Genomic DNA, 20,264 nt, shown 5'->3' with positions numbered 1-20,264 from the left:
AATATGGTCGCCAGGCATAACATTGTTTGAAAGGTATTTAATATAAATTTTTTATCTGGGTTTCCACCAATACTTTCTTTTTCCTTTCTTCTAATTTTTAATAGTCCTTTAATTTCAAGGAGCTTCCATTTACCTTTCTTTCCGAAATTCTACATCTTTTTTTTTATTAGTACAATTGACATTTCTTCTTCTTTTTTTTTAAATCAATTAATTCTGTCTAGTCCTTCTCATTTCTTTTATATTATTGTGCTAATCATGTCTAAATAAAAACGTTTTCATAGTATAAGAAAGTTTTAACTTCTCTCACGACTATTATATTCAGAGCTGTGGTAGCCTGCGACTACAAGCCTTCGGAGCCACTGGTTTATTCCGTGGTCGTCACGTGACCGCTGGTGTTTCTCGGGTCACATGACTTGATGATGTTGTCATAGCTGAGAGGGAGGATGTGCCGGCCCTGGTCCATGTTCAGGTTGCAGTCTCGTTTTTGTTCAAATATCAGTTTTCCTTCGTAGTTTTCCAATATAAATGTGTTTGTGTGTGTGTCCAATAATCTGCCATGTTTAATTTTTTTTATTGTTATTAAGTGCTAACGTCGATGATATCTACAAAGCCGAGACTGTCGCTACCATCTATCCAGATGGTACAATAATCCGGTATGCCCTAGCGATACACAATGCAACTTGTAGAATCCATGTAAGATGGTTTCCGTTTGAAGTCCAGGTTTGCACTCTTACATTTGCTTCGTGGAATTATCAATGTTCTGAAATTGATCTGTACCCTGAAAATAGCTCGGATGCCTCTACATTGGGGTAAGCTTGGTTAGCCCTTGTTTGTTAGTTTATTATTATTAAACCGTCCTAGATATTTTGATCTAGTTTTTACAAATTAATATAAAAAAAATTGGCCCAAGAATTTTTTTGTTACGATGCACGAAAAAGAAGTGGGCTAAAAACATTTATTTTGGGGATTTTGGGCCAAAAATGGCATTTTGGCCCAAATTTGACCTCACAGATGAACTTATCAAGTCTTTGCCATTCTAAATATATATACTTTTATATACTTTAGACCAACAATTTAGAAGTTATGAGGCCCGAAAGTTTCCATAATTCCAGGGTCCAGACCAACCTTAAATTAAATGAATGAGTTCGTCCCTCAATTATTTGAAAATGGTATTTATGTTTCTCATTTAAAATTTTGATTTTCTGAGTAATAAACCCATAAATTTCCAGCCGCATTCTTTATTTACTTGTGGAATACATCTCTCTTTATTACAGTGATTATATTGTGCCAATATATAATATGTTATGTCTATAATGGGTGTCTATAGGTTCTTATCCAATGGAGACTGGGACATGGTAGCTAGTGCGCACCAAACGAGTGAAACATCAATACCCGTGTTGCCCAGAACCGTACTGTCAAATACATTACGTCCTGGTATTCAAACGCCACCCTGCCTTCTACATATACTACATGATATTACCGTGTTTTTTCCTATCAATACTTTCGCTGGTGGTATTTTACCTGCCTCCTGATTGCGGAGAGAAGCTCACATACTCTATCACCAATTTATTGGCTTTGATAGTGTTCCAACAAATTATTGCTGGGAACATACCGCCAACCTCACATGATCCACCTCTCATTGGTATGTATGATATGTTAAGTGCCAAGTTATTATGATGAATATTTTGTACAAGTCACATCAGTCTCAAGCCACTGAAATGAGCAAATATTGTTTCTTTCAAGTAAAACTCAGAACGGTAAAGGTCAAATTGTTCTTAGCTGATGTGCTGCTTATAACATAAAGACCGTACCTCAAAAACAAGCCATTCAAAAAGTTCAAGAAACATGATGTTTAGAATTTCATAGTGCACTTACGTCCACGGCAAATTCATTGTGACCTTTCCAGCCATAAATCCGCTTAGTGAAGATTAAACCGAGATATACAGTACTAAACCATTATAGTAATCGATTGTCCAACGTAAATTTATTACCACGTGATAATATTAATTAATCCAATGAGCGATTCAGATAATTTGAAAAGAATAAGTGATTGAAACATAGAGCAAGTACTAAAATCATAGCTTTTATACTTTTTGATATATGACGATAACTAGTTCATCTCCTATATCTACAACACAGCGTTACCAGTACGGGTCAATTGCCTATTGTGAGTACCCCTGTGTTGTGTGCATACATGTAGTTAACAACAACTGCATGATGAAAAGGGTGTGCGCTCTTGAAGCAGCAAAGTCCCTGAAATGCTGTTAAATGGTTTGTGGAATGATGTGGGCCGTAGTGGTCAGCGACAACCTGTAAAGTGTGCTGATGCTTGTGGATCAACGTCTAGGCGTTGTGCCTGTGCATAGCGCACTATAAATCACTGCGCTTTCTTCTTTCACTGCGCTTTCTCATTTAAATAAAATTATGTCCTCCATTAAGGTACCACATGGAAATTGATAAAACAATAAACTGTGTGATAGGTATGAATGGTTATGGACCTGTCCCTCTGTCATCTAGAACTGTCCTCCAGCATGGCTGCCGTTTCAATTGTTATACCGTTCCGGTTGGTTTATTGCATACACTCTATAAGCATCCCATAATGGGCATACTTATTAAGTGGTTGTCCTATTAAAGCATAATTACCGGTACATGTTTCTATTTGTAGGTACCTATTTCTTGTGTATGATAGTCATGGTGTGTGTGTCTCGGTGATAGCAACTGGCATCGTCATGCATGTCAGTGCTTTATCCCAACCTGTTCCTCGGTGGGTGAAACGTGTGTTTCTTCACTTCTTACCCCGCGTGTTATGCCTATCGCCAGATGCAATTGAAGACAACTCGGACGGAACTAAAACGTTTCAGATTGAGAATCCAAATTCGAGGGAATCGATCGAAAGTGGTGAAGAAGAGCTTCACGAGCTTGCAAACCAAGTATCATCTTTTGTTACTGATAATATCATCACTTCGACCTTGATAGAGCGATTAGACAAATTAGAAAACTCCATGAAGATTGATTTGGCCAATAGGAATGCGCAAACATTTGAACAAATGCAATGGCGGCGTGTTTCTATCATTGTTGACCGTCTGTTGCTCAATACCTTCAGCTTGTTTATGATTGTATGTACTGTGTATATAACACTTGAGGTTGTGATAGGAAGTGGGGAAGAATATGAAACAGTAAAACGTGATCTTGAAGAAAACTGGTAGTTACCCAAATGTTACCAAGGGGTAGTTATACCTGCACACTCCCTGTGGAGTTTCCTTTTTGCGGTCATTAAACATGGAAAAATGGTTTTTGATACCATTATACCCGGGCGTAATCAAAATGTTAGGAGAGAGTAACCACTAATAGTAACTACACACTCCAGTATCACAATATCCATCCATCAATCAATCAATCAATCAATCAATCAATCAATCAATCAATCAATCAATCAATCAATCAATCAATATTTTATTAACATTCATCAAACAAACTGCTATAGTTAATATTAAAGTTACAAGAACAAATGGTTACAAAAAGAAAGATCAATTAGTCTCATTACTAAATAATATTATAGGCCACACCCAGGTCCTCGGTGCATTGAGCCCTGCAATGAAATTATAAGGAGGTTGCTGCTGTAAAAACATAAGGGGCACTAGCTTTGTTATGAAGTGAAATTATTCATATCTTTAAGTCAATGTTTGTACGTGAAGCAAAAGGTGACTTGACGAACTTGGTTATTGGAGTACTGTCAAAGTCCCTTGCACTCATTAGAATTGTGAAAATGTCAGTGTCTGCCATGCCATCTATATCATTTCATGTATTGTAGATAATAAATTACGAATTACGAATATTGGTATAGTAAGGACATATCATTACAAACGTAGAATCAAAATACTGCCCGGTTTAAAGTGCTCAATTCATAAAAGAAGAGCATTAATATAAACTGGCCTCAAAAATAAACTGATAATTTTCACCCGGTCATATCTTAAATTCCTGTCCATAAAAATGAACAAAAATTGAACACAGGATTACTTCATTACTCTACTCTAAACAATGTTCAGTAATTAAACAGTTGTCCAACTGATACAACAGCAAAATGCACTGACATGGAACAGCTTCCTGAAACACATTCACAGCACAATAATTGGCACCCAACACAATAAATCTGTGAGAAAATGGAATAGTGTGGAACAAGATCTGTTTCTTGAAGAAAGTGTGTAAAAAGCAGAAGCAGCCTCGTTCCACACTATTCCACTTACTCTTTGGAAATAATCACATGTGTTGTGTTTCGTGACATATATGAATTAATTCCTGCAATGGTTGAATTAGGGATTCAATCATGTTTCACCGTTGTTCATCACCGTTTAACAACTCGCGTCCGGCGCGTCTGCGTGGTTTACTTCGCTCGGGCAGCTAAAGCTGCCCTCGCGAAGTAAACCACGCAGACGACGCGGCAGCTAAAGCTAAAGCTAAAGCTGCCCTCGCGAAGTAAACCACGCAGACGACGCGGCCGCATCGTTGTTAAACGGTGATGAACAACGGTGAAACATGATTGAATCCCTTTCAACAACGAAAAGAAGCTAAAGATCGTATAATTCACGATTATTTCACAAGGAAATGTCAGTTAATCATTGTCACTAAGCCTTACATAAACTTCGATGATTTCTCTGTTAATATCAGCAATAAAACTACAGAATAAAACGGCAAAATTTAGCCGCTACCTGAAAAATACTGAATTCAACTTGTAAGCTTGCATACGCATAAAGGTTCCAGGCATGACGAGTTTTACGCGCTCTCGCGTAACGCGTAGTCTCGCTCGCGTTCGCGTATACGCTACAGTAAAAGTGTGGATTCATCATGGATTAACAACGGTTGGCTCCTGTACAAAGGTATAGGAGGAGTTGTTGAATAAATGGTGTGTCACTTGGTATGTGATCAAATACTGCTAGCTTTGTGAGGAGACAAAAATATCGATTCATAACATTCTATAAGGTAATGCTTATAAGCAGCACACAACAAATCGAATGAGACAAACCTGTGAAAGAGGCTAAAGCATGCTTGATTACTGTATTAAAATAAGTATGCTGTTGATAACACCTGTTTCATATCATGCTGTTTGCTAATTTACTTGATTAAACAAATGATAAATATAGCATCCCAATCTTCAGAATAGAGGCCAACCATTGCATTTTAAGTTACCTTTTTCGTAAATCCCATAAGCCTTTGCTTTGTAACCCATATGAAACTTGGGGAGCTGACCCTGGCTGCGAAGGTCAATTCCCGAATGTCTATGGTGTGCGCTTCTTAGCTACAAGTCCCTGTGTTGTTGAAATGATTTATGGAATGATATGGAGCTGTGGTGGTCAACAACAACCAGTAAAGTGTGCTGAAGCTTGTGGATCAATGTCTAGGCATTGTGCCTGTGCGTATAGCACACTATTTTTTCAGACCCGATGTTATCATTTGACGTCACACCGATGAGGCTTGTGGATCAAAGTCTAATTTTTGTGCCTGTGCGTTATAGCGTACATCATTACTGCCCATCTCCAACGCCTTGAATTGTGTAGTAACGATGCGCACATCAGCGTGACGACAAATGATAATCAGGGTGTATAATTATATTAAAACAAAATATATAGTGTGCTACGGACAGTCAGGCTTTTTATTGCTTCCATTAGAGTAATAAATTAATACTTTTAAGTAATTTTGGTTGCCGTTGTCAACAGCCTCCTTTCGTTACCCTGAAAAGATCCCTAACATAAAGGTAAAGGAGACGATCCTGTATAAACAGTGATCGGAGTGCCCATCTCTCTTTCATTGGCGATTGGGCCAGACTCCTCCATGTAATGTTGCTATAGGGGATCGCTACACCTCCTCTACAGCGAGTCTGTTACCTTCCCAGCATTTAAGAATTCCGGTACCCATTTAAACACCTGGGTGGAGAGGAGTAATCGAGATAAAGTGCCTTACTCAAGGGCACAACACGATGGCGTCGCCGGGGCTCGAACCCGCAACCTTCCGATTATGAGTCAGTGCCCGTTCCGCTAGGCCAACGTGCTCCCGCTCAAAGTATAAAACACTTACAATCACTTAAAATTGATGATAATTGCATGCCTATATCTACGTGATGGCTTGAAATAGTATTGCCATTCGGAACTATGGAGTTCAAAGGAAGCCATCTCCAACTAATAACAACAACTCTACTGTTGTTTTACACTGGTAGGTAATTGTAATAATTTTACCCATAGGTCCTAATTTAAATGAGTTTTTTCGTCTGACACTACCAAATGTAATATATCATCGTTGAATAGATTCATCAGGTTTGTCCAGAGAATAACCATTTTTGGATTTTTGTTTGATATAACATCATTTTATCAAATCATAGTTACCGATTTATATTACAGATTATTAATATTATCAATTTATTGTTATCATCATCACCATCATCATTATTATCAGTGCACTATAGGCCTACTCTTATCATTGTTCTATCCTGTGCTGTTATTCTCACTATACGACACATTTGTTTTGTTGTAGCATATGCCCATCAAAACCAAACGGTTGCTGTCAAAAGACTACACCACCACCTGTTTGCTGATTACAGCAACGAATTTCGTCCTGTGCACAACAGCTCTACAGCAACCAACGTCATCTTGCGATTGAAATTTCGCAATCTACTAACCATGGTAAGTTATTTTACACGTACAAACGATTGAAAATATATTACCAAAGTCTTATTACAAAGAGATTAGACCCGATGAGTTGAGTACCAATTATGCCGCCATGTTTGCATGTTGCTCATAAGGGGCAAATACTAAGTACCTCTAGATTATTTTTACCAGAGGCATGGTAAACTTGGATTTAAACTGCGTAGATATCTTATAAACAGACAAATTTAGAACGTTTTCACATGTATTTTGAATTATGTAAGCTAGACTGCATCCCAGAAGCCATTCATGGATTATTGAAAGAAAACACACTGGTCAAATTAACTTATTTTTGATTTTGGATACAAATGCATTATTTGCATTAAAAACAAAACCAAAAAACAATAACATTACCGTCACGCATGGAGACATTGACAGGGTGATGACATTTTCACTTCATTGAAATTTTCATAACAATTTAAATATCCACATTTGAGTTTGGAAAAAGACCCCCTTTGGTTCTAAAAGTTGGAACGTGTATGACAATAATTTCCTATGGCATTTTCTAAAATCAATATGGTTTAAGAAATACACGAGATAAAAACCACCAGGATTCTTGTTTAATTTGCCATGGATTGCTCCATTTTCTCAAAATGTCTTATGACCACATGTCTACATTGGTTTAATTCTTTGTGTTTAATTTGTTCATCAACATTGTGATATAAACTGATTGTGTCATGTGCAATCATAAACATGATAAAGTCTCTATCATTACATTTTAGGCAAATATGTGTCGCCTTTGTTAATTAAATCTTTTCTTTTTTCATTTCTCTTTAAAGAATACTCGTGAACAAGTGTTTTCAATTCAGACCTGGTCCAAACTGGTAAGGTTTACCATTCTTTGTAATATCTCCTTGTCAATAATTAAGAATAGTTAATTAATGATAGGCATAGGCAGCTGCATAAGCAGAATCAAATAACTGTAGAATCATATAACTTGAGAGTTTGCGAAATGCAATTCCAAAGCACAAACGTCAACGTCTAGAGGATTATCTATTCATTGTTATCCTGGTTAGTCACTCTGCAAGGCTCTCCTGTCGCTCTTAAAGGGCATATATATTGCAAAAACAAGTTTAACTCCATTCGAAGAGAATAATTGAGTGGCCCAGTATAAAAACGGCCCATGGCACATTTTTCTTCATTGGGAGAAATTGTCACTGTAAATGTACGAATGTTCAATAAAATACACAAGAAATTTGATGCTTAAAAGATTAAATTGACAACATTCCCGAGTTAAATTCATGATGTGTTATGTTTGTATGGATGACCTTGGTGACCTTTGACATTTTCAACAGCGCCCTCTATTTTTCAAAAATGTGCCATGGGCCGTTTTTATACTGGGCCACTCATTATTATTACATTATAAGTTGACACTCGTTGCAATTCTTTAATACGTATTTCTCCTGAAAAAAATTAAATTGTGTTGGTAAAGTTCGGGCTCGTACGGGTCCTTCCCCCGTTCGAAGCGAAATTAATTGTCAAGGCAGCGGGCTGAATGACGTAGGTAAATGAAGAGGAAACTATAGGGGAGAGTGGGGTAATCCCGAACAACTTTTCATTTAAGCCTATTACTACACATTAAAACAACGAAAGATAGAATAAACCTTACAATATCAAGAGTGGATTACCCGCCGTTCCCCTGTGTTCATGATAACACATGAGCCTAGAGCTCTTTTCATGTTCATTCATGTATAAATGCGCGGCCTTCAATTGTCGACAAAAGGTTAGCTACTGGCCCATGGAAATTGTTTATTTGCATAATAAATACAATATCGATCACGCTCAAATTCTAAGCTCAAAATATTTTTTACTCCAAATATTTCTCATGATGTTGATATACATATGAATTGTAATATCACAATTTACTAAAAAAGAAGTGACTGATTTTATCCATATGTTTAAAAACCATTAAATTTGTAATACTTGATTCGGAGTTTTTTCTGGTATTTATTCGTAGCTATTATGTGAAAAGAGAAACATGTAGCAGCCGACAAGTGCATTCTTTTAAAATCAGCAAATTTTACTGAACTATGTCTCTGGGACTCAAATGTAACATATACAGGGGTCTAAAGGTGACATTTGGGTTTCGCATTATTTAGGCTTCAGATAAGTAACCAGCAAACATACAACGTTTTACAGAAAATGTTAAAATGTCGCATGGTATAAATGGTATAAAAGGGTTTTTAACATTCATAAAACATTTTTGAAACGTCTGTCATTTAAATATTGACAAAATATTTAGCAAAAATGTTTGCCCAAAATATTTTACAATATAACCGTTTATAAATACGTATTCATGATCTTTAGGGAACAACCCAAAAGTTCGATGAAATCCTATAAACGAAAGTCCTTTCGTTAGAAGGCAAATATCGAAAATACCAACCTGAATTCATAGGATGCAGGGCCTTCGCCATGGTAGATGGGACTGTGGAGGGGTGCGACAATGCTAGGATATTGATCACATTTATGGAAGAAACGAATATTCTATTTTATTTTAAGATATTTTTCTTCATACCTTGTTTAGCACGAAAAGAATTAGGACTTGCTGGATTTTCAAAAAAAAAAAATCAAACTGCGGTACAGCTGCTTTACAAATATGAACTTACAAGTTGCATGTTGCGAGTTGCACTCTATTATTGATTTGAAATCATTTTGAAGCAACCACTGTAAAATGTCAATATCGTACTTCAGAAAATACTAAAATTTAAAATTATATATTAAATCCTTTAAAAAGATAAACTTTGACCGATATTTTAACAACTTTTTTTTTACAAACGTAATCGTACTTATTGAACCCGTCCCATCCTAACGAAAGGTGTCCTTTATAGGACTTCATCGAGCTGTTCCCTTATATAACCCGATATTTAAATGTTATTAAAAACGTTCTGAATAAATAATTTAATTTAATTAAACTTCAACAACTCTTCCTATACCTTTGTACAGGAGCCAACCGTTGTTAAACCGTGACGAACCCACACTTTTACTGTAGCGTATACGCGAACGCGAGCGAGACTACGCGTTACGCGAGAGCGCGTAAAATTCGTCATGCCTGGAACCTTTGTGCGTATGCCAGCTTACAAGTTGAATTCAGTATTTTTCAGGTAGCGGCTAAACATTGCCGTTTTATTCTGTAGTTTTATTGCTGATATCAAAAGAGAAATCATCGAAGTTTTTGTAAGGCTGAGTTGGCAATGATGATCTGACATTCCTCGTAAAATAATCGCGTCTGCGTGGTTTACTTCGCTCGGGCAGCTCGCGAAGTAAACCACGCAGACGACGCGGCCGCATCGTTGAACGGTGATGAACAACGGTGAAACATGATTGAATCCCTAAATATTTGTGTTTGTTGGGTAATGACTAAAAATGTTCTAAACTTAACAGAATTTCATTAACTGTTGGCCGATCCCATTAAGGTGGAAGTTGGGACATGTGTAAACATTACATAATGCCAAAAAAATCTGGTTTGAAAAAAAAACTAACCAATTTCATATTACAAGATCGTACATTGTGGCTTTAAATCAGATGGAGATTAAGTGTGCATTAGTTATACAGAATATAGGATTGTAATTTCCAAGTAATTGCAAATCATTTAACCTAATGTAGTTATTTAATAAACTGTAATAGTTTATGATACAATATTAAAAGTAATACGAGCTAATACGGTATGCTATTATTTCAACAAATTTGTTGCCATTGACAACAGAGCTTCCTAATGGATATACCTTCATTATGTTGATGTTTTTATACATCAACGTTGTGGTGTACTAGTAATTATAATATATTATTATTCATGGCATGATGGCATCCATCATATGCATAAGAGCCCCATAATGTAAAAATTAGGTAAAACATAATATTTAAAACCATTGGTAGTAAAATGCAAAACATATCCAGAATGTTATAACATTTTTAACACATCCAAATTCAGCAACCACAGACAAAAAGTAATTTTGTGTAATACTATATTTCAGTATTGAAGCAAGCTGTCAGAATTTTTCAGTAAAAATACTATTAACATTAGTCAAAATAGCACTAAGGGACACACCACTTGATTCTCAGGGCATGGCATGGGTCAGGCTGTTTTTGTGTTTTGGTTTTTTTTCGCTGCCGAAGGCGGCGATGTTTTTTCTTCAATTTTAATGTATATCTTTATACAAAATTGGGTGGGGGATTTTTTTAGAGATGTTCTAAACAGTATTTCATTAACTATCAATGTTAGCACAAAATTTAAACTCCATTTCTAAACGTGGCTTCAAGTACACAATTGCCAAAGACATACCAATATACTCAGCCCTCATACATGCCCCAAAAGTTTGAAGATCAGTTGTACACTTTGAAATATTTAGCACGAGCTTCGCGCGCATTTATCTTTACCATCAACCATCATCTTTGGAGGGGCGGCTTGACCTTTGCAAAACACCATGGAGGGTTATTATACGTGTCTGTACGAGTAGGGGTCCATCTTTAATATGTATATGCATGGGGTGTACTTGTGCTTGTTTACCTTTTTCTTAGACATTTGGGGGTGATGTGTGGGTGTGTGGAATAAGGGTATATTTTATTGTGTGTTTTTGGTGCTTGTTTATAAGCCTTGGTGTATATGGTCTTATAGCGACGACCATACTGTTTGAACGTAAATTCAAAGTAATACAATACAATACAATACAATACAATACAATACAATACAATACAATACAATACAATACAATACAATATAATACAATACAATACAATTATTCTGTGTCATGTGCGTATGCGTAGATAGAAAAGTTAAGAAACTGATCGGATATTTTGAAATGGGAGATATTGAACATAGGTTTGTGCTTATTTTTTTCAAGAGACATAAAAATTATGATATGAGGCACTTGTTGTTAAGTAATAATTTCATTCATCTTTGCTGCTTTGGCGACGAAAAAAACCCATGTAATACGTGCCCGACCGACCCCGATTTTGAACAAATTGGGAAAATAGTCTCCTGTACAAATGAATGCCGACCCAAATTTCGGAAATTTTAGGAACACATTATTTTTTTTCTGTATTTTCTCAAATTGCAAATTATTTACAGATTTTGGTGATTTTTTGGGTCATTCAAAAAAAAAAAAAAAGACCAAATGATAAATTTTAGTATGCTATAAAGGACGCCCTCTATAGTCAAAGATGTGAATCTCCTTACCCATGAACACACCGTTAGATTATGTGGGGTGGCAGTTTTAAATACCTTGTTTCTGCAAAGAAAATTACACTAAAAAAAAACCTCAAACTAAAATGGCATGAATTGCAGAAGATGGGTGCAGATTGCAGAAGATGGGTGCAAAGTTACTGTCTGATGTCTATTCCAAAGATGGAACACAAGTTTTATGCTATTCAACTCAGATGTACAGGACCTTCTTCTTTCTTTTTGTTCTTCTTCTTGTTGTTCTTCTTCTTGATAGACATGGACTGACGAGTTCCTTACATGGAATCCCAAGGACTACGATGGTATAAAACGACACACTGTTCCTGTTTCAAAGATATGGTTGCCAGACATAACATTATTTGATAGGTATGTTATAGTCATTTTTATCTGGGTTTTACCAATACTTCTCTTTTCCTTTCTTCTGTTTAGTTTTGAATAGTCCCTTTATTTCAAGTGCCTTCCACTCACCTTTCTTTTTTTCCATTGAAAATTCGCTCCTAATAAACGGTAATTGTTTCTTTTTCTCTCTATTTTAAACATATTCATCATGTCTCATCATTTTCCTTATATTATTGTGCTAATCATGTTTAATATGTCCAATATAAATGCGCATGTGTGTCCAATAATATGTCATGTCTATGTATTATTATTCAGTGCTGACATCAATGTTGCCTACAAAGCTGATACTGTCACTAACATCTATCCAGATGGAACAATAATCTGGTATGCTCTAGCAATTTACAGTTCAACTTGTAAAATCCATGTTAAATGGTTTCCGTTTGATGTCCAGGTTTGCATACTTACATTTTCTTCATGGAGTTATGACGGTTTGGAAATTGATCTGCACCCTGAACATAGCTTGGATGCTACTACAATGGGGTAAATTTGAGCCCAAAAAATAATTTGAATTAGAGAATAAACGATAGGAAATTTTTATTTTGCCTATCCTATACAGTGTGATAGACGACAGGCAGGTCCAATATTTTGAGTAGTGGATGCCGGCGAAGACGGTATACACTAAGATAAAAAATGTCGTCTATCATAGGTAGAGGATAGGCAAAATAAAAATTTCTATCGTTTATTCTCATTCTTAGTCAGTTAAATATTATTTTAATAACTGTAAACTATTTTTAAAGCAAAAAATAAGTTACCGTCATAAAAACTCCCCTTTTTCTAAAATGAACGAAACTTGTTTACAACTTCACATCTTTTGTTGCGTGTACTGCTAGCGCGTGCGAGTATTCCGCACTGCATCTACGCATACAACGCGATACATACGCGCACCTCTATGAGCGTGTTACGCGTTATCAACACTCATGATGACGTGGGGTCGTCTACCGCCTGATAGACGACACCCAAAATCATGCGATTGTCCAATCAGATTATGTGTCTACGTATAGACCACTCCCACTGACTAAGAATACACAATGTTTGCACTTTAAATAAACACATTTAAAAGAAATACCTTAATGCACCACACTAACATGAGAAGCGTAGACTCATCATCATGTTAGGTGTATAAAGTACTTTTATCCCTTACGTATAGCATAATATGCGGATTTGGGGTTAATTGACAACCATTGCATTGTAGAAATAATTTTCCTAAAATACACAAATCCAAGAAACGTTTACTGTATTTGGCCCTCTATTGATGGAAACACAGGTACCAGAGCGGGAGATTTAATTCATAATTCAATACTCATGATTGTGTATTGAAAATCAATGTTGAGTACAATTCCCGGGTACAATTTTGTATAGCACACAATAAGTAATGGATGGAACCCCCGAACTTGGGACACCGCAATTTTTATGCGCTTTTATAAATGCGCACGTGACCAGATGGCCAGCGCCATATTTGCATTACATCACTGTCAATCACTGAAATGGCGATCATTGAAGGAGTGGCTACAGTTGTGACCTTGTTTCGTGGCTAGCACTGGCAAGGAACATTGGCTGGAGGTTCGATGCTATAAATTTGCAAGGATAAATCATGGATACCAAAGGATCATGATTATTGCACAGCACCCCCCATGTACAAACATAACTAATGTTTATTTATTTATTTTTATTTATTTATTTATTTCTTTCTTTCTTTCTTTCTTTATTTATTTATTTATTTATTTCTTTCTTTATTTATTCGACGAAAAACGAAAACCCTGTTCTATTTTGAACAAATTGGGAAACAAATTTTTCCTGTGCAAATGAATGCCGACCCCAAATTTCGGAAATTTCAGGACAATTTTTTTTTGTATTTTCTCAAATTGAAATTTATTTACAGATTTTTGTGATTTTTTGGGTTATTTAAATTTTTTTTTTTAAATACCAAACGACCGACCGACCCTACTTGAAAGGTCCGTTCGCCCGTAGAACAGGGTTTCTCTCTTTCTCGCCTTACTTATAATTTTATAAATATTATTTGTCCCCCCTTCCCCAAAACCACCCCTCCCCTTTTACACTCATAAATTAATTGTTTTTTTGCTAACTTTCCCTTCCGTGTAAAGTAAAACTTTATAAGCCGGTTGAATCAAACTGAACAAAATTGACGTATACAATTACAATATAATACCATGACAATAATGTGTATGACGGATCTAACTTACTAGCTGAATAAACCTCAAACAATGCATCACATACGTGATTGTACGTCAAATTGTCATATAACGTATGAGCGTGATGTATAGTATACGAGTCTTCCTCAACATCTTCCAGCCGGGATGATTAGATCATGTACAGTCATCTACGTGTTTATACTCTAAATTGTACGTCAAAGGTTGACAAAGGGTGTACAGATTACCGATTTAGCATGGGGGACACAAAAAGGTGCTTAAAACACATTTTGAATTTGTTTTTTTGTTCACTTGCGAGCGAATGAGTAAGTTAGAGTTGAGGAGGTCGGGCGGGGACATCTAGCCTATTAGTTTGAGAGGGTCATTATGCCTAAAAGGGCTAAAGTTATAGTTTCCTCAATTTACGTTATAATTAGAGTTAAAATTAGGGTCAGAGTTATGTTCATTGGCGGCACTACGGGGGGGGATACTTATCTTGACTCCCAAATAAATAAATCCATGACCCCTTCCTTTCGAAGAAAATGACAGCCCCCTAAGTTCCCTACGTGCAAACATTATCAAATAACATCATCGGCAGCTACCCAGTTCTGACCTGAATGCCAGTAAGAATCACATTTCGTCATCAATATGGCCAATTGCCACGCCCATTTAGCACGGAAATAATGAAATATAACTTTTTAAATCAGCTATATCTAGCTTTTCCGTCATAATTTTTTTTCCGTAATGGAAAATCCAAATAAAGAGTTTATGTTTCGGGTCAAATTATTTTGCCCTTTGCAATCAATGCCACTATTTTGCAAAGCCAATTTTCCTTGTAACCTGTCATTTTCGCCTATACTTTTGCGTGCTGAATTTGTGCACATCCGGGTACCTTACATCGTTGAACACGGTATGGCGACTTGTAGATGTCACGTGCGCATTTATATATGCGCATTTATATATATACCCGAAGTCCACTGCCTAACATGGATTTTACAATAAAAAAATGCCAGTTAATAATGGGCTATTATTCCAGAAATTGCCCCCCATGACATTGGGTTTTCCCACAGCTTTCCCCCTCAATATTTCTTGGGAATTGCAGATGCACATTGGAATGTAAACAATTGGGAATTCCGATCACTTTTTGGTGTAAATGGATGTAAATCCCAGTTCCCAAATGTACACTCTAAACATTTGACTGGGAAATTCCACTGTTATGTTATGGGTGGCTAGGGAAACTGCATGTAAGTTTCCAAAATCATTGATGGGAAATCCCACATTTTGTTTTAAATTTAACTTTGTCATCTTTGGGGGGTGTGTGGAAAATTTCTGGAATAGCCCTATAAGAGCTGAGGTACAATGTAGTACTGAATGACCCTCGTATGTTACGTCTACAGGTTCTTATCCAATGGAGTCTGGGACATAGTAGCAGTCCGTACTAAACGAGTGATAGTTAAATACTTATGTTGCCCAGAACCGTACCCTGAAGTGCATTACGTCCTGGTATTCAAACATCACGCTGCCTTCTACATTTACTACATGATATTGCCGTGTTTCGCGCTATCAATACTATCACTGGTGGTATTTTATCTACCTCCTGATTGCGGAGAGAAGCTGACATACTCTGTCACCAATTTATTGGCTTTGATAGTGTTCCAACAAATTATTGCTGGGAACATACCGCCAACCTCAGATGATCCACCTCTCATTGGTATGTATGATATATTCTAATGGGGCGGTATGAATACAATTTTTGGATCAAAACACATTGTACAACAGATTATGATGAATATTCTGTATTTTGTAAATATTGATTTGTTTGTTTTCGAGTAAAATCCAGAACTGTCAAGGTCAAATTGTTCTTAGCGGAATGTGTTCCTTATGATATAAAGACCATACCTCAAAGAGAAGATATGTAAAAAGTTCAGAAACATGATTTTTAGAATTTACCATTATAGCAAGTGCAAACGTCACTAATGTGCAGGGCTTACGCTTAATTGATCTTGTGACGTACTAAATTTACAAATTAATATCCGGTCAAGTAGCCTGTCCGAGCCAACTGTGTTTCAACTAGCCCGCTTCGTTTACAACTTGTAGTGGACACCAGGCACTTCAAGCTCCCCTTACTTTAGCATGCCATAATGGACCTACTTGTTAAGTGGTCATCCTAAGAACGAATACATGTTTGTATTATTTTTGTAAGAACCTACTCTTTTATTATTTTTGTAGGAACCTATTTCTTGTGTATGATAGTCATGGTGTGTGTCTCGGTGATAGCAACTGGCATTGTCATGCATATGAGTGCTTTATCCCAGCCTGTTCCTCGATGGGTGAAACGTGTGTTTCTTCACTTCTTACCCCGTGTGTTATGCCTATCACCAGATGCAAATGAAGACAGCTCGGACGGAACTAAAACGTTTCAGATTGCGAATCCAAATTCGAGGGAATCGATCGAAAGTAGTGTAGAAGAGCTTCATGCAAATAGCGCAAACCAAGTATCATCTACCTCGGTCTTTGAAGAGCGATTAGACAAATTAGAAAACATTGTGAAGATGAATTTGGCCAATAGGAATGGGCAAACATTTGAAAAAATGCAATGGCGGCGTGTTTCTATCATTGCTGACCGTCTGTTGCTCAACACTTTCAGCTTGTTTATGATTGTATGTACTGTGTATATAACACTTGAGGTTGTGATAGGAAGTGAGGAAGAATATGACGCAGTAAAACGTGATCTTGAAGAAAACTGGTAGTTACCAAAATGTTACCAAGGGGTAGTTATACCTGCACACTCCCTGTGGATTTTCCTTTTTGCGGTCAGAACACTGTATCTATAATCATTGGCCTAAATTGGATGTCTGGACATATTTGGACAATGGACAAACAGTATAGTTTTCTAGACCCTTTTTTTTTTAAACCAAATTGATTTTAGAAAATGCCGTAGAAAATAAATTAAAGCACTAGTTTTTTGGTTACAAACTGGTAGTTACCCAAATGACACCAAGGGGTAGTTATACCTGTGCAGTCCCTGTGGATTTGATTTTATTGAGGTCTTTTAACGGAGGAAAATAGTTGATACCATTATAACCGGCCGTAGTCAAAATGTTAGTGGATAGTAACCACACACTCCAGTATCATGGTATCACAATATCAATCAGTGAAATTCAATATTTGTACGTGAATCAAAAGTGACTTGAGGAACTTGGTTATTGTAGTACTGTCAAAATCACTTGCACTCATTAGAAGTGTGGAAATGTCAGTGTTTGCCATGTCATCTATATCATACATTTCATGTATTGTAGATAATAAATGTTGGTATAGTAAGGACATATCATTACAAAATGAAATTCATCCTCCTAGTTAAGTGAAAAAACTCAATTTGGTGACCACTCTCTGGCTAGTAAGGTTTGACGATTGATTCGACTTCTATGGACCATTTAGAAACAAAATAGCCTCCATGTCCCTCGCGAAAATCCCGGCATTATTCGCTAGAGCCAAAATCCAAAATGGCCGCCGCCACCATTTTGAAAATGTAAGTTTTGAACCAGAGAACCTATAACCTGTAAACCCAAGTTATGGCAGTTTAAACCCCATATAAGGGACACGAACCCCAGATAAGGCGGAAAGGACACACTTATGCTTCTGTTCTCATTCAAAAATCACATTATGCTCTACCAAATGGGGGCCATCTTGGATTTCTGGGCAAAAATTATGTTATAACGTGAAATTAATGTCAGATTCGGATTTCTTGGGGTCGACTTACCCGAAAAAGTGTCTTTATACACGAATTTTGGTACTGTGGTTCAAAAATTATTTTTTTCAAGATGGCGTCCGCGGGCGCCATCTTGGATTTCTGGGTAAAAATGAGGTCGTAATGTCAAAGTAATGTCAGATTCAAAATCCTTGTGGTCGACTAATGCAAAAAAGTGTCTTTGTACACGATTTTGGGTCCTCTGGTTCAAAACTAAATTTTTCAAGATGGTGCCGGCCACCATATTGGATTTCTGGGTGAAAATGATGCCGTAATGTCAAACTGATGTCAGAATCGGAATCATTGTACTCGACATATCCGAAAAAGTGTTTTTGTGCATGATTATAGGTTCTCTGGTTCAAAACTTACATTTTCAAAATGGTGGCGGCGGCCATTTTGGATTTTGGCCTCAAGCGAAAAATGCCGGGATTTTCGCGAGGGACATGGAGGCTATTTTGTTTCTAATTGGTCCATAGAAGTCGAATCAATCGTCAAACCTTACTAGCCAGAGAGTGGTCACCAAATTGAGTTTTTGCACTTAACTATCCACCTGATTTAAATTACAAAGTGTACAAATTCTACTCTCCGGATAAATTTTTGGAGGTAAGTGACGCCCCTTTTCGATCGTAAGTGCTTATTCGGAATTTACAGAATGAAGCTGTGGAAGATCCTTTAGCGATAATAACCATGATAACATAATTTAGTATATGAATTACTCTTTTGAATATTAGGTTATATTCATAGAATGTATTTGAATTTGCAGATAAGAATGGTCACATCCCAAAATAAGAAGCTAGAATCATATACTTGTAGGAATTATTTGATTCAAGGAAAGGCATATATTTATAAATTACACTGTGTAATAAACATTGTCTAATATAAAAGTCTGCCTATGTTAATGACGTAATTGTGACGTTATTTTTGGCTTGTTGGTGTGATATGGAAAAAAATAACTGTACCCTGTATCAAATAGGTAACATTAACCTGTTATTACATTTGAAGCAACAGTTTCAACAGGCGGCGAGTGGCATGATAGAGCCGACAACTTGTGAAACCGCCCGGCCGTATTGCATTTTCCATATACTCGGTTAGTTTTGTGGGGTTCATTATCGAACCCCAACGGTTTTAGCTTGTATTAATATTATTTATTAACATAGGCCTATTTGTTTGTGATATTTCAAGCGTTTTAAAATTTCAAAATAATCCCATTCAATTACACGGTTGACGATGGAAATTTACTGAATTTAGAGAATGCACTGCGACCACCACCTGAGTTTCAAGATGGCATGTTATATACTAAACATAGTCAACATTAATTTGTTAATTTGCTGATTCAGCATGTGTCCAAATTCAGAGTTGTGCATTTTAAATCATGATCGTAAACTAAAACATATTGGAATTTATGTGGTAAGTGTAAGTTGCCATTCACAATCTACATTTGAAAGGCATAAAAAAGGTATTGCCCTTTTAAGGGAAGAAGTGCACCAAAAAGCATTTTTTTAAAACTAAACATGCTAGGAACTTCATACTTGGGATAAATGACACTTGCGACCAAAAAATCACAAAAATGCCAAAAAATTCTCATTTACATATTTAATTGGCGGCCATCTTGGAATTTAGGTATCGGGTGTCAAAATAGAACCGGGATGCAACCGTAGATGCAAGAGATGTCAATTTTGTTTTAAATGAAAGTTAAAAAGCAACAAAAAAAAGTATGAGAGCAGTTTTTTTATAAAATGCTGAATTTTTTGGAAAAAAAGTCCAAAACCTGATAACGCCAAAACACACATTCTGTGAAAATTTCATTCAAATCCGTCGTAAAATGGCTTCCCGGTTCTATTTTGAAGGCTCAAAAATGCAAAAATTAGAACAATCCTAGAAACATCTAGAAACACATTTTTGATTTTTTATTCAAAATAGATTACATTTATTACATCCAACATGTAACAGAAGCAGCTACTTGATTTATAAGATAACATGATAATAGCTTATTTGCTTTTTGAGATACAGAATTTTGACTATAGAAATGTTATATATCGCCACTTGAAAAACAATAAAATACATAATAATTATCACTGCTTGAAAAACAATAAAATACAGTA

At 36.3% G+C, this 20,264-nt stretch overlaps 1 protein-coding gene across 1 annotated transcript; it reads left to right on the top strand.

Annotated features, from left to right (window-relative positions):
* The first annotated feature begins 6,143 nt into the window (after positions 1 to 6,143).
* On the top strand, positions 6,144 to 17,164 carry LOC140145187 (neuronal acetylcholine receptor subunit alpha-10-like). Its single transcript, XM_072166961.1, has 7 exons — positions 6,144 to 6,204; positions 6,523 to 6,671; positions 7,472 to 7,516; positions 12,125 to 12,234; positions 12,523 to 12,591; positions 15,812 to 16,125; positions 16,644 to 17,164. Exons 1-7 carry the CDS (start codon positions 6,144 to 6,146, stop codon positions 17,162 to 17,164), a joined length of 1,269 nt encoding a protein of 422 aa, XP_072023062.1.
* Positions 17,165 to 20,264: the final 3,100 nt, after the last annotated feature.

The sequence above is a fragment of the Amphiura filiformis genome, unplaced genomic scaffold (genome assembly GCF_039555335.1).
Source record: "Amphiura filiformis unplaced genomic scaffold, Afil_fr2py scaffold_165, whole genome shotgun sequence".
Classification (NCBI taxonomy): Eukaryota; Metazoa; Echinodermata; class Ophiuroidea; order Amphilepidida; family Amphiuridae; genus Amphiura; species Amphiura filiformis.
This window is presented reverse-complemented; position numbering and strand designations above follow the sequence as displayed.

What these genes read in the sequence shown, in the direction of transcription:
- LOC140145187 (XM_072166961.1), top strand. Translation starts at nt 6,144, where the DNA reads ATGGAGTTCAAAGGAAGCCATCTCCAACTAATAACAACAACTCTACTG. An exon ending in TTCGCAATCTACTAACCATG is followed by an intron (nt 6,672 to 7,471) that starts GTAAGTTATTTT and finishes TTCTCTTTAAAG; the next exon opens with AATACTCGTGAACAAGTGTT. An exon ending in AGATGATCCACCTCTCATTG is followed by an intron (nt 16,126 to 16,643) that starts GTATGTATGATA and finishes TTATTTTTGTAG; the next exon opens with GAACCTATTTCTTGTGTATG.